This window comes from Arvicola amphibius, chromosome 15 (assembly GCF_903992535.2).
Source record: "Arvicola amphibius chromosome 15, mArvAmp1.2, whole genome shotgun sequence".
NCBI classification, from domain to species: Eukaryota; Metazoa; Chordata; class Mammalia; order Rodentia; family Cricetidae; genus Arvicola; species Arvicola amphibius.
In genome coordinates this window covers 10,855,597-10,867,735 of record NC_052061.1, presented here as the reverse complement: position 1 = coordinate 10,867,735, position 12,139 = coordinate 10,855,597, and the positions used below count along the sequence as shown (strand labels likewise).

The 12,139-nt window shown below is 52.0% G+C and overlaps 1 protein-coding gene across 3 annotated transcripts in view; it reads left to right on the top strand.

Moving 5' to 3' along the window:
• Positions 1-5,297: 5,297 nt before the first annotated feature.
• The window catches only part of Nod2 (nucleotide binding oligomerization domain containing 2), a 43,565-nt gene continuing 36,723 nt past the window's right edge, over positions 5,298-12,139 (top strand). For 2 of the 3 annotated variants that reach the window (XR_005283335.1, XM_038312883.1), the window contains exons 1-3: positions 9,651-9,744; positions 9,874-9,950; positions 10,507-10,973. Coding sequence is in view for 1 of the 3 variants with exons in the window: in XM_038312883.1 (XP_038168811.1) it covers positions 9,902-9,950; positions 10,507-10,973 (516 nt within the window). In the remaining 2 variants the exon portion in view is untranslated. Of the gene's footprint in view, positions 5,315-9,650; positions 9,745-9,873; positions 9,951-10,506; positions 10,974-12,139 lie in introns of those variants that run through there. The other variant, XR_005283336.1, reaches the window with a different exon arrangement.

Genomic DNA, 12,139 nt, shown 5'->3' with positions numbered 1-12,139 from the left:
TCTCCAGGTCTGCAAAGAAATCTGAGCTGGCAAGGTGTTTTGCAAGTGACCCCAAACCTGGTAATGTCGCTCTCATGTTTTTGCAGCTGTGCATGCACGATGAGCCTTTTTGACGATTTCAAAGATTGTTATTTCTGAAGGACTCCAAATTAGGGCCACAGACCAAGTGTGCTGCTGACTGATTTTGTGGCTGCGTTGAGACACAGTGGGAAGGACGAGGGTGCTGGCCTCATTTCTGCACTGCAGACTTGCCCGTCGCTGTGCTGAGCCTCCTAGTCTCCCCTCAACCTCAGGACGGTCAGGCTTCTGATCTGTGTCAGGGTTTACTGTGGAGAGGAGACAATGGAGCTGTCCTCATTGGGCCTGTTATGTGATGAGGACATGGTGCATGCTTGGGGGCAGGCAGAAGTGGTCTGAGATCTGGGTGGTTGGCTGTTTTTCTAGGCCACACAGATACAGGGACACTACCTCCTGAGGCAAGTTGTGCAAGGTAGAGGCTGAGGAACTATTCTTTTTTCCTTTTTTTTTTTTTTTTTTTTGGTTTTTGAAACAGGGTCTCACTATGTAGTCTTGACTGTCCTGGAACTTGCTCTGTAGACCAGGCTGCCCTTGAACTTACAGACATCTGTCTGCCTCTGCCTCCCAAGGGCTAGGATTAAAAGTGTGCACTATCATGCCTGGCAAGGAACTATTTTAAATCAAACACTCTGTTGGGTGGTGGAATATTTACTTTGCCAAAATGGCATTTGTAAACAGAGCTGGTTCAGAAGCATTATGGGACAATGAAGAAAGAGGCTCTCCTCAAGGAGTCAGTGGGGAAATGTGGGTGGGAGAGCTGACTTTTATTTGGTGTCTGATGTTCTTAGGCTAACCCTTGTAGGTGGAGGCTGTTCGTTCCTGGCCCTCAGACCCGAATCACCCAGAAACTATATTATTTGCAATACTGTTAATATTAATAATAATAATACTGTTAATACTGTTAAGCCAATAGCTTAAGTGTATTTCTAGCTAGCCCTCATATTCTAAACTAACCCATCTCCATTAATCTGTGCATCACCACGAGGTGGTGGCTTACCGGCAAAGTTTTGGCAGGTTTCCGCAGAGGCGTCTGTCTCCCATAGTGTCTACATGGCTTCTCATTGACTCTGCCTTCTTTCCTCCTCTATCTGCTTGGAATTCCTGCCTTGTTCTATTCTGCTAAGCCACTGGCCGAAACGGCTTTATTCATTAACCAATAAAAGCAACACATATACGGAAGGACTTCCCATACCAATCCCTGTTGCTATAACAAAATACCACAGACCATCTGGCTTATTTAAGTTTCTTTCTTTTTTTTTTCTTTCTTTTTTTTTTTGGTTTTTCGAGACAGGGTTTCTCTGTAGCTTTGGAGCCTGTCCTGGAACTAGCTCTTGTAGACCAGGCTGGTCTCGAACTCACAGAGATCTGCCTGCCTCTGCCTCCCGAGTGCTGGGATTAAAGGCGTGCGCCACCGCCGCCCGGCTTTAAGTTTATTTCTTATGGTTCTAGAGGCTGGGGAGTCTAAGGTCAGGGCTCCTGCAGATTGGGTGACTGCCGAGGGCCCATGGCAGATGGCTGTACTCCATGGCTATCTTCCCATCATGGGATCCCTGGGTCTGCTTCATAGGGGCACTAATCCATCCCTGAGGGTCTGACCTCCCAAGCCCTCAGGGGTTAGGATTTCACTGTGTAAAACTGAGGAGAATTCAGACATTCAGGCCAGGTCACATCTGCTCAGCAAAACCTTCCCAGTTCACTGATGAGCTCAGGGATGGCTTAGGCCGGGAGGTGGGATGCTATCAGGATTCTGGCTCTCATTCTGAGGTAGGAATGGAGTGAGGACAGAGGCCCAGGACACCCAGACATACTGGGCCCTCCAGGTTTGAGGCAGCTCAGTGGCATGTGCCTGGCTGAACTTGTCCATCTTTCAATAAGCCGCTCAACACGAAGCTTGGGTCATGCCTGTACCAAAGGCAGAGGTCAGCAATGACCACTGGGAGCTTTGATCCTCCAGAACCCTCAGTCGGGTAGGAGAGGAGGACATGCAGGGAACATGATCCGGGATAGAAAGCCAGCTAAGCTGATGGTGAATGACATGCGCACAGCTGCTCCTCACAGCTTAGAGCACAAGGAGACTCCCATGGGGGACTATAGGCTGTGGCCACTGAAGGACAGGTAAGGCCCTGTTAAAGGGGCAAAGAAGGGTAGGGTCTTGACCAGTGGCACCTGCTGTGGGTAGTTAGCCCACCGTAGGAAGCCATTAACCTCTGGGAATCTCTGTTTCTTTACCTTAAGAGTTCAAGCCAGAGCAAGAAACCACGAAGGACCCATCTCCAATGATCATCTGGCTGCTATGGTTCTTCCTAGTAGGTGATACTGCCCATATTTAGGGCGGGTCTTTCCCACTCTATTCCCCGAGCTTCTCTGTAAACTCCGTCAAAGACCCCCCAGAACTGTGCTTGGTCCGTTTTCTGGATGATTGTAGTTCAGTTGAGTTGACGCCCAACATCAGCCGTCAAAGACTGGTTATGAGACACGGAACACGTCGGCCGTTACTTTAGTGCAATAAGCACCCTCATTTGAAAATCAACATGATTTGACTTTCTGAAGGAGACTCACTAGGGCTGCTCCACGGAGGAAATGCTGCTGGCAATACAGAGAATGGTCCGCAATGCCTGCCTAACCTAGGCGAGTGACAAAGATCTGGGCTCAGGTAGCCATGGTGATTCTCATCGTGTGATGCTATTTTGGGGGAGATGTGAACAAACATCTCCTGTGTAGTGATATTTTTGTTTTAACAAATAAAGCCTACCTGAAGATCAGAGTGCAGAGCTAAGCCACTAGAGGTCAGACCGTGGTGGCATACACCTTTAATCCCAGGACTCGGGGACAGATGAATCCCTGTTAGTTCAAGGCTACCCTGGGCTACAAAAAATTAATCCAGTCTAAAAGGGAAACAGAGCTCACACAAAGGTGATCCCAGCACTTGGAATCTCACGCCTTTAATCCCAGCACTAGGGAGATGGAGACAGGAGTGATATGGCTGGGCAGAGAGAGGAATATAAGGCGGGAGGAGACAGGAGCTCAATGCAGTCTGAAGATGCAGTCTGAGGAGGCATCTGAGGGCAGGATCGTCCCTTTGGTCTGAGCATTAATAGAGGTAAGAACTCTCTGGTGTCTGGCCACTCTGCTTCCCTGATCCTTCAGCTTTCACCCCCTGATTACTGACTCCAAGTTTTTATTATTAAGACCAATTAGAACTTATGCTACACTCCTTACTCAGAGAATCAATGACAGACGAAAGTAAGGATACCACCAAAATTCAATTTAACGAACCAGTAAATTTTTGGGGTTGCTTATAGCAGCAGAAATGGCCCACAGACAGCTGCATCACCAAAGCCCACTCCAGCATGGGCGACAGCTCAGGAAAGCCAATGCAGAGGTGGAAGATGGAGGGTCGGGTCTTCAAACTCATCCTCAGCTTTAGCCGCCATCTGGTCCACTCAGGCTAGACTGCACACCATCTCCAAACAATGTAAGAAAAGGTGAGGCGGACGCAATGGCTCGGTGGCTAGAAGTGCTTGCTGCCAAGTCTGACAACCTGAGTTTGGTCCTCAGGGACCCACATGGTGAAGCGGGAGAACTGGACTCCTGCAAGGTGTGCTGTGATCTCCACTCATGTGCCACACATATGTGCACCCACATATAAAATACAGACAATAAGTAAATGAATAAATGTAAGCATTTTAAATAAAAAAAACCCACAACCATTCTCCATTCTAAGAAGTTTGCTATTGCTGCCTGCACAGGCTTCCATGAGTTCAAGGTGAATGCCCCATAGACAGCATAGAACATCATTGGGACCTCTCCCTAGTGACGGCCACCTCTTTCAATGAAGCAGATGCCACCTCAGCTGGCAGGGGACCACCTGCCAGGCACTAATCTGGAAGCAGTGCAAGGTAGTGGTTAGTGCACAGTCTTTGGTGCTTGAGGCCTGGGACATATTCTGAGGGCGCTGTCACTGTGTGGAGAGGCCAGTGAGCCTTCCTGGGACACATCCTGAGGGCGCTGTCACTGTGTGGACGGGTCAGTGAACTGCCCTGTGTTTTACTTTCTTCATGCAGAAGTTAGAGACAGGAACAATACTCTGAGGGGGTGGGGAGTGGGGTAAGGGAGCTACTGTGAGTACAGGACAGCACACACTGTCAGGTTCAAAAGAAACTCCAGACAAATGGCTGGCTATCTGTCCTACCTATCAGAGACCATGCTGGCCTCCAGGCTCACTCAGTACCTGTAGGGCTCCTCACCCCACCCTCTACCCTAAACTTCTCCAGCTCATGGGCTTCCCTCCCCCAACTTCTCATTCCTGTGTAACCCTGCCATTTAGGCCATGTACTCTCTTGGCTCATCCTCTTTTGTCTTCCTCTCTTGGTTCCTTCTCTCTTGATTGTCTCTTTCTCTTCCTCTCTTGCTCCACCCCACTCTCACCCCCCAATGACCCAGGTCCCATCTGCTGGCCATGTTCAAACTACTACTTTCTTTCCCTGCTCTGAACTCTTCCAGAGGCCTCTGGTTGTACTCTTCCTCCTATCGACAAAAACCATACCTCAACCGTTCCTTGGTGCATCATGTCCTCATTTTATACACAAATCTCCTGTGTCAATGTCAATTATTCTCTTTATTTATTTTTGAGGCTTCACATTCAAGCGTTTAAAAAATAACATTAAGAATAAGAAGTTACAAAATCGAATGAATGCAATAGAAACATCACAGTGCTATTGAATGCTGATTGGGATGGTGGTAGAGCCCAGGCTCCGGGGCTGTGTGGGATGCACCCTGTGACTTCTCTCCTCAGCTTGCCTGGGACCGACAGCCAAGGTGGAAAGAGTAACTTTAAATGTCCTAACAAGTCTCCACCAGCACAGTCATCTGGGAATGCAGCCTTTAAGACTGTGGCTAAGGGTTTACAACTCCTGGCAGGGGGCATCGGTTCCTGCTGGCAGCGAAGGCTTTCCTAGCTCTTGTTCCCGGGACTCTATGGTTCCCTCCTGATTGGAGGGTGGCCCAGAAAGCGGGCCACAAAAGGGCAGGACTCACAGCACCGCAGGCAGGCCTCTTCTTCCGTGGTACTGGTCTCACCGATCCCTGGATGGAAATCAGGAGGGTGTGGCCGCCCTTCGGAATTCGCCAGAGTGGGCGGGGTCTCCAGCTAAGTGGGAGGGGCGACGGGCGGGGCGAGATCTCTGAGGGAGTTCTGGAGCCTCCCTGGCGGAGGAACCCCGCGCTGCAGCTGGCGGTGAGTGCTTGCCTGCTGGTTCTGTGGTCTGCGGGTGCTCAGGGGTGGGTGGGTGTGTGGAAAGGAGGGTTTTCTGGGGCAGACTGAGGCCTCCGGGCGACTGCACTCGGTGTGGTGGAGACCACGAGCGCCTAACGTCCCATCCTCGGAACGCTGGTTACTGCCTCTGGAGCTGGCCTGGCTGCGCTTCTGGAAGGCACTCTATTTCCCCTGGAAGTATCAGCAGAGTAGATAGGCTGTAGAAGGTGTCTCGAGGGGCAGACTGTGGTCACTGGGGATGAAGAGGTCTAGGATATGGGAAGCACATCGAATCCCCCAAGATCCTTTGAAGTCTGAGGGGAGGCTGCGATTTGGAGGTGACTGGGACAGTGGGGGGAAAACTTGCAGGTGAGGACCTCACACAGAAGGAGGAAATCTTGCTTTGGGTCACAGCAGGAGCTATTCCTGGCCCAGTGGTCCCTTCTCTGTGTGCCTCAGTTTCTCTGTCTTTAGTCTTCAGAGATACTCTAACCCCAGCCTAACCCCAGCCTAACCCCAGCTGCTGCTCCGTGGTCCTTGCCATTGTCTCCTGCTTGTCCTACTCATTTGTGAAGGTGGGAGCTGGGGTCAAACTCAATTCCTGCCCAATGCCAGCCCAGGACTCAGCCTTCAGGCTTGGTCCTCTCCTTTGCTTCTCAAGCCATTGGTGCCGTCTATGTCTGGACAAGCTAGCTCCCAAGCCTCGGGGTAGGTCGGTAGCTGGCTAAAGCTCTGATTTCTGTGCCTCTCTCAGAGCCTGCAGGGTCCTGGCTTTGGAGCAGGATTGTTAGCTTTTCTGCAGGATATGATCTCCCAGAGGGCTGATGTTCTGTAGGGGAAAAGCTGGCCTATCAGCCCCCTCTGCCCTCTTGGTGGAAAGACCAGTGGCAGCTCAGTTGCCTCTCTTCTGGTCAGTCTGTTGTGAGGCTACTGGAGCCCTTGCTCTCTTGGCCATTCCTTGTCAGTTGGCCTCCACGAGCAGCGCCACATCGGCACTGGCTCCATCTTGCCCCTCTCACCCAGGTCAGCACTCGGTGTGGCCCAGTAAACAGGTTCTTACTACCAGCAAGGTGGCTTCTATGCCCATTTAGTTAAAGTCAGCGCCTTGCAATGGATATTCTCTGGTTCCACAGCTACCTCCCCAAGCTGTGTGAAATACCGCAGATTCTCATTCATCCAAACCCCGTCTACGCACTGGGCAAGCACAGGGTCTAGCGAGGAGCTCCAGCAGAGGGTTATACTAAGATGACAGGAAGGACTGGGGGGGGGGAAGCTGGGACACGGCTTGGGGAGCACAGTTTCATATAGCCTAGATAGACCCCTCAGAGGCAGTGACCACTGAACAAAGTCTTAAGGAAGCGAGTGGCAAGTCATGTGACTATCTGTGGGACAGAGTGCCCTGTGAGCAAAAAACATATGCATGGCAGACCGGAGCAGGCTCTCCTGTTCTGAGAGTGAGAGAAGCAGGCCAGAGGCTAGAGCAGGGTGGGAAGGAAGGAGCAGTTGGGGGCTAGCAGGAAGAGGGCAGGAGTTGAGGTCTTTTTATTGGGCTTGAGGTTGCTATAAAGGCTTTTGGCTTTTGCTTTGACTATGGTGAGAGCCACTGGTGGGCTGGGCTGTGAACAGATAAGGCCTCTGCTCTGACTTAGGGTCTGGCAGGTTCATCTAGTTGTGAGGCTGAGATTGGCCTACCGGGAGGTCACGGAAGATGAGGGAACCACGAGGGGGCTTTAGGGCTTGCATCATGGTATAGAGAGAGGTGGAGAATCTGTGGCTTTCAGATGTGGGGTCTGCGGAAGGTTGGGTGGATAGTCTGTGGCAGAGTCAAGGATGACTCTGGAGTGTGTGGCCACTTTCACTTGAGCGAGGAGCTGTTACAGGCAGGCCCTGTGATGGCTTTTGTCTGGAGATGCTGGTAGGCTCCACGTGATGTTGAATAGTGTCCCGAGCTGGCAGTGACTTTCAGGCATCACCAGCACACAGTTGGGAATCAAGCCTGTGGGGAGGTGGCCCTATGCAGGTAGAGAGTGACTCAGAGAAGTGGCAGCGATTCAGATCTGGGGAGGGGGTGCTGGTCTTGGCGGTAGAATGGATAGAAAGAGCAGCTCGTACCAGTACCCGGGGAGGAAGATCAGAGAAATCCCTCACGGCCTTGAAAAAAGTGCTCCCAGGAGGAGAGTAAACAGGTAGAGCAAATGCCATTGACAGGAAGGGAAGTCAGGGTTTGAATTCTCCTCGGTTGTGGGTGCGGGAGGGGGAGAAGGAGAAAGGCAGGACTTAGGGATGGCCGCTCAGGCTCACACTAGGGAGGCCAGAAATAAAGGACAAATTAGTCGGTTCTATGATGGGAACTGGTCTCCTGGGGAGCGGCTCAGAGGGCGAGGAAGGGTGATGTTAGTACAGCCAAATCTGGACAGCTCAGAAGCTGTATTCTGCACTCCTCTGGGTACCTCCCTTCCTCTCCTATCTGCAAAGGCTTGGGGCGTTTCAACGAGAGCTCAGTCCTCAAAGAACTTCAGGAAAACCAGGCTCCCCATGATCCTGGGAAGGAAGGAGGTGCTAGGCATGTGTATGTGGCAGGAGGGTGGGGGGGTCGGGATGAGAGAGGCCTTCGTGGATACCCTGGACCCTCTGTTTCAGTGAGGAGGTGCCCCCTTTGTCCCGGTTCCATCTTTCAGAGCCTAAGAGTGATTCTGAGGTGGCACTCACTGGATAGCGAAGACAAGGCAGGGCAGACAGAGCAGCGTGTTTAACCTGGAGAGGGTGAGTCTGACCGGGTAGGAAGGGGCAGGAACGGGATTCTAGGACCAGCTTTTGTAAAGTGGTGAAAAGAGCAATGACCCTTTTGCTTTTCTCTCCCAATCTTAGCTGAGAACAAGATAAACCAACGAAGATAAAGATAAATAGCTGGTCAGGAGTACAGTATCAAACCCGGGTTTGGATCTTTTCCAACTGCTTAAGAGTAGATGGGAAGATGGCCCACTCAGAGGCAGGGGATTGGCAGAATTGGTCTTCAGGGCTATGCCTTGCTTTGTGGTCTGCAGGAGACTGGCAAGATGGGACTTTCCCACTGCAGGTGGGAGGCAGAGCACCAAGCCACAGGCTTTCCTGCCTCACCCTGCCTGTGTCCAAACGGTTGATGTCATAGTCTGGGTGTGTATGGTTCGGGCATCCGGCTGGCTCTTGGCATATCTGGAGAGAGCTTCTGCTCTCTCCCAGTTGTTTCTCTCTGGGCAAGCACATTTGTTGGAGGCATCTCGCATCCCCAGGGTCTTTGAGTGAAATCCAGTATAGATGTCCCAGGCTGTGTGCCAGGACTGCCAAGAACCAGCAAGTTCTGGGTACTGCCCCGCCAGCTCAGGCTTCCTGCTCAGCTTCTGGGATTTCCCCTAGGGTGGGTCGGCTGGATTGGGGACTGCCTGTGCAATGTCTCTGGGCTTTTGACTCATGTGCTCTGCCCAGTATCCTGTGGGTAAAGTGAGCCAGGCATCCCCTCTTAGCACTCACGACCCTCCAGACTTCCCGGCTGCACTTTGGGCCTCAGGACCTGAGCAGAGCTGGCAGGGTAGCTGGTGCCCCAACTTTGCCTGGTCTGCACAGTTGAGAAGCACCCCACGACTTAGTCGCCGCTCACGCTGCCCCTTGCTGTTGTTCCCCTCTCCCTGTTCTTGGCTCCTCTGCTTGGACTGAGAACAGGGCACAGGCGACCTGCTTGGCCAGTGAGAACTCTCAGCTCCTGGCTTACGGTAGCCTCCATAGTAGGGATACCTTTTCTCCTAAGCTGCCAGATGCTCAGGTAGCTTCCCTATCTCACTTTCCCAGTCTGGCCAGCACGTTAGTAATGTGGTGCTGAGTTAGAAATTGAAGATAGACCCAGAACATTCCCGCCCCAGGCTTCCCTGGGTGCGCTTAGAGTCAGCATCCCCAGGGCTTCTGTCAGCACAGTGCCCGGCAAAGCTTCAGGGCGTCAGAATGAGGGAGATCTAGCCTGCAGTGGGAGCCTGCCATAGAGGGGAGATAATCAGTAACAGGAAAGGCCAGGACTCCCCAGACCATTTCCAGCTGCCCCTTCTGCACTCCAGGAGCGTCTTAGAGTGTCCCGGATTGCGAAAGGAAGCCTTCGTTCCTCTTCCTCCGCTTCTGTACACTTTCGCTTTCGTCTTCTCTCTGGGCACTGCCCCAGCCCTTATCTTGGACATTGGCAATGACAAACTGGCCCACTGAAGCTTTCTGATTTTTTTCTCTGCGGCTCAGCGATCTATGTGCTCGGAGATCCTGGTGGTCCCTTCCTCGCGGAGCCCCAGTGCTTGGGACTGGAGGCTGAACTCAGTACCAGCTCCTCAGAAGAGCAATAGCAAGGCAGCAAGCAGTGTGTGCTGCTGAGTGCACAGCAGGGAGCAAGGGCCTTAGAGGTGCGTGCGTGCGTGTGTGTGTGTGTGTGTGTGTGTGTGTTTGCATGTGTGTGTGTTGCTGTCGGGGTAGGCTTCAAGCTACCCCATTTCACCAGACACCCCGTTTCACCTGACTTGGCATCTTTGCAGCCAGCTCCAGCTCTACCATGGAGCTGTAATGGTTTATGTGCAGACGGCAGGGCTGGGGACCTGTGATGATACCAAAGGTAAGAGAAAAAGGTTTACCTCAGCAAGAGACCCATTGCTTGGGTTCCAGTCCCAGTCCTGTCTTTCCCAGCTATGACAAATACTACAAAATCCCTTGCCTGCGTGCCTCAGTTTCTCTCTCTGTAGATAGGGCTGGCCACAGCCCCCGCTTTCTAGAAGCTGAGAGTGGGAAATGAAATATTTCGGTAAGGCCCTTAGGATGCACATGACGGATCCAGTGCTTCCAAAGCTGTAGGACTGAGTGTGGCCTGCGTAGAAGGGAGCTGATACGCAGGGGGCTACTTCTCCTGCCAGCTCTGCATTGTGAAACCTACTAAGGTTGAGAGAGCAAGTATGGTTATGGGAGTCAAGGGCTCCCATGTCTGGCTGCTTTAAACTCATGGGACCTGCAGCTAGTTTCATGATATCCTGGGACTGCACTTTGGGGGAACTTAAGACTGGAGAATGCCCAAGTACACCCGTGGCCCACTTGGACTTGGGGTAGGTTGCTGTGTATATAGCCTGGCTTCTAGAGAAGTCATTCCCTGACCTCTGACCTTCCCTGCTCTCTTATAGGCTGGGACATGTGCTCACAGGAAGACTTCCAGGCACGGAGGAGCCAGCTGGTGGCACTGTTGGTCTCGGGGTCCTTGGAGGGCTTCGAGAGCATCTTGGACTGGTTGCTGTCCTGGGATGTGCTGTCCTGGGAGGACTATGAGGGCCTCTGTCTCCCTGGCCAACCTCTCTCCCATTCTGCCAGGCGCCTACTGGACACAGTCTGGAACAAGGGTGATTGGGCCTGTCAGAAGCTTCTTGAAGCTATCCAGGAGGCCCAGGCCAACAGTCACACCCTTGAACTGCATGACAGCTGGGACACTCACTCCCTTCATCCAACCAGAGACCTGCAGAGTCACCGGCCAGCCATTGTCAGGGAACTCTACAACCATGTAGAAGCCGTGCTGGAGCTGGCAAGGGAGAGGGGATTCCTGAGTCAGTACGAATGTGACGAGATCAGGCTGCCAATCTTCACGTCATCGCAGAGGGTAAGCCGTGGCCTGTGCCAGCAGAACCCGCAGGAGCACGCTGCTCAGTCACCAAGACCGTTGCTCTTGTTCATTCAAGCCCACGAAATAGCATGATTGGTGGGATTTCCCATGCAGAGTTGGCCAGGAGGGTCAAAGTCGCTCTTGGTTGTGCCAGCAAGTCAGTTTCGGTGGGGGCAGCTGTAGCATGGCAGTGCAGGGCTTGGACTCAGCAGCCAGAATGATTGCAAGTTCAGGAGCAGTTCTATGTGGCTGGATGGTTCCGTATAGAAGCCCTCCAGCTACTCCTCCCACTTTTTCCCTTTTTTCTTCTTCTTGTTTGCAGTGCTGGGACCTTTCACTCCGCCCCAGCCTTAGCCTCTACCCTTCATTTCTCCCATAACAGTCTCCTCATCCGCAGGACACTCTTAACCTCAGGGGTGCGCAGGGATTTGGGGCGAGCTCACTGAGTTAACTCATGCATCAATTAGAGATGTGGCTGGGAAGCCCTTTAATGTTGTCCCTGGCTGCTGTCATTTCTGCTGAGTGGCTCTCTGTACTTGTAGACTTTTATTTGCTATGTGCTTCAAAGCAACAGCTCACTGGAGAATAATTCTGCATTATGCTAAATCTGAATTTAATAGTATAGGTCTCTGTGTGCCAGTATAGTTTAAATGCGCACCTAGGGTTTATTTTAGATATGAAATTGCATTAGGATTGGAGAGAACTGCCCCTGAAATGCAATGATTCAACAGAGACCACAAGGGCAGCAAAGTATCACTGAGTATTTCGGAAACGTCTATTATCCTGTAAAGGGTGGTCTTCAGGCTGCCTGGGAAGCATGGAAAATAGAAATACTCCACAGTTTCGAGAAGTCTGCAGTAGTGTAGGAGAGGTCAGTGGTGGACTCTGGCCTCGACCCATTCATTCAGCTGGAATCTATGAGGCTTACCGCATGCCAGGCTGTGTTAGAGCTGGCTGCGCTGAGAGCTTTGCATGTGATAGGTGTTTGGTCAGTACCTGTTAAGTTATTAGGACTACATTTCAGTGCGAGGATGGGCGAACTGGACTTCAGGTGAGTTTGGCTAAGCAAAGGCTGAGGTGGATGAAGTGAGTGTCTCTGTTTCCAGTGTCGCTTTCAAGCCGCTCATGGTGGCTGAATCTTCACAGAACACACATGACCTGGG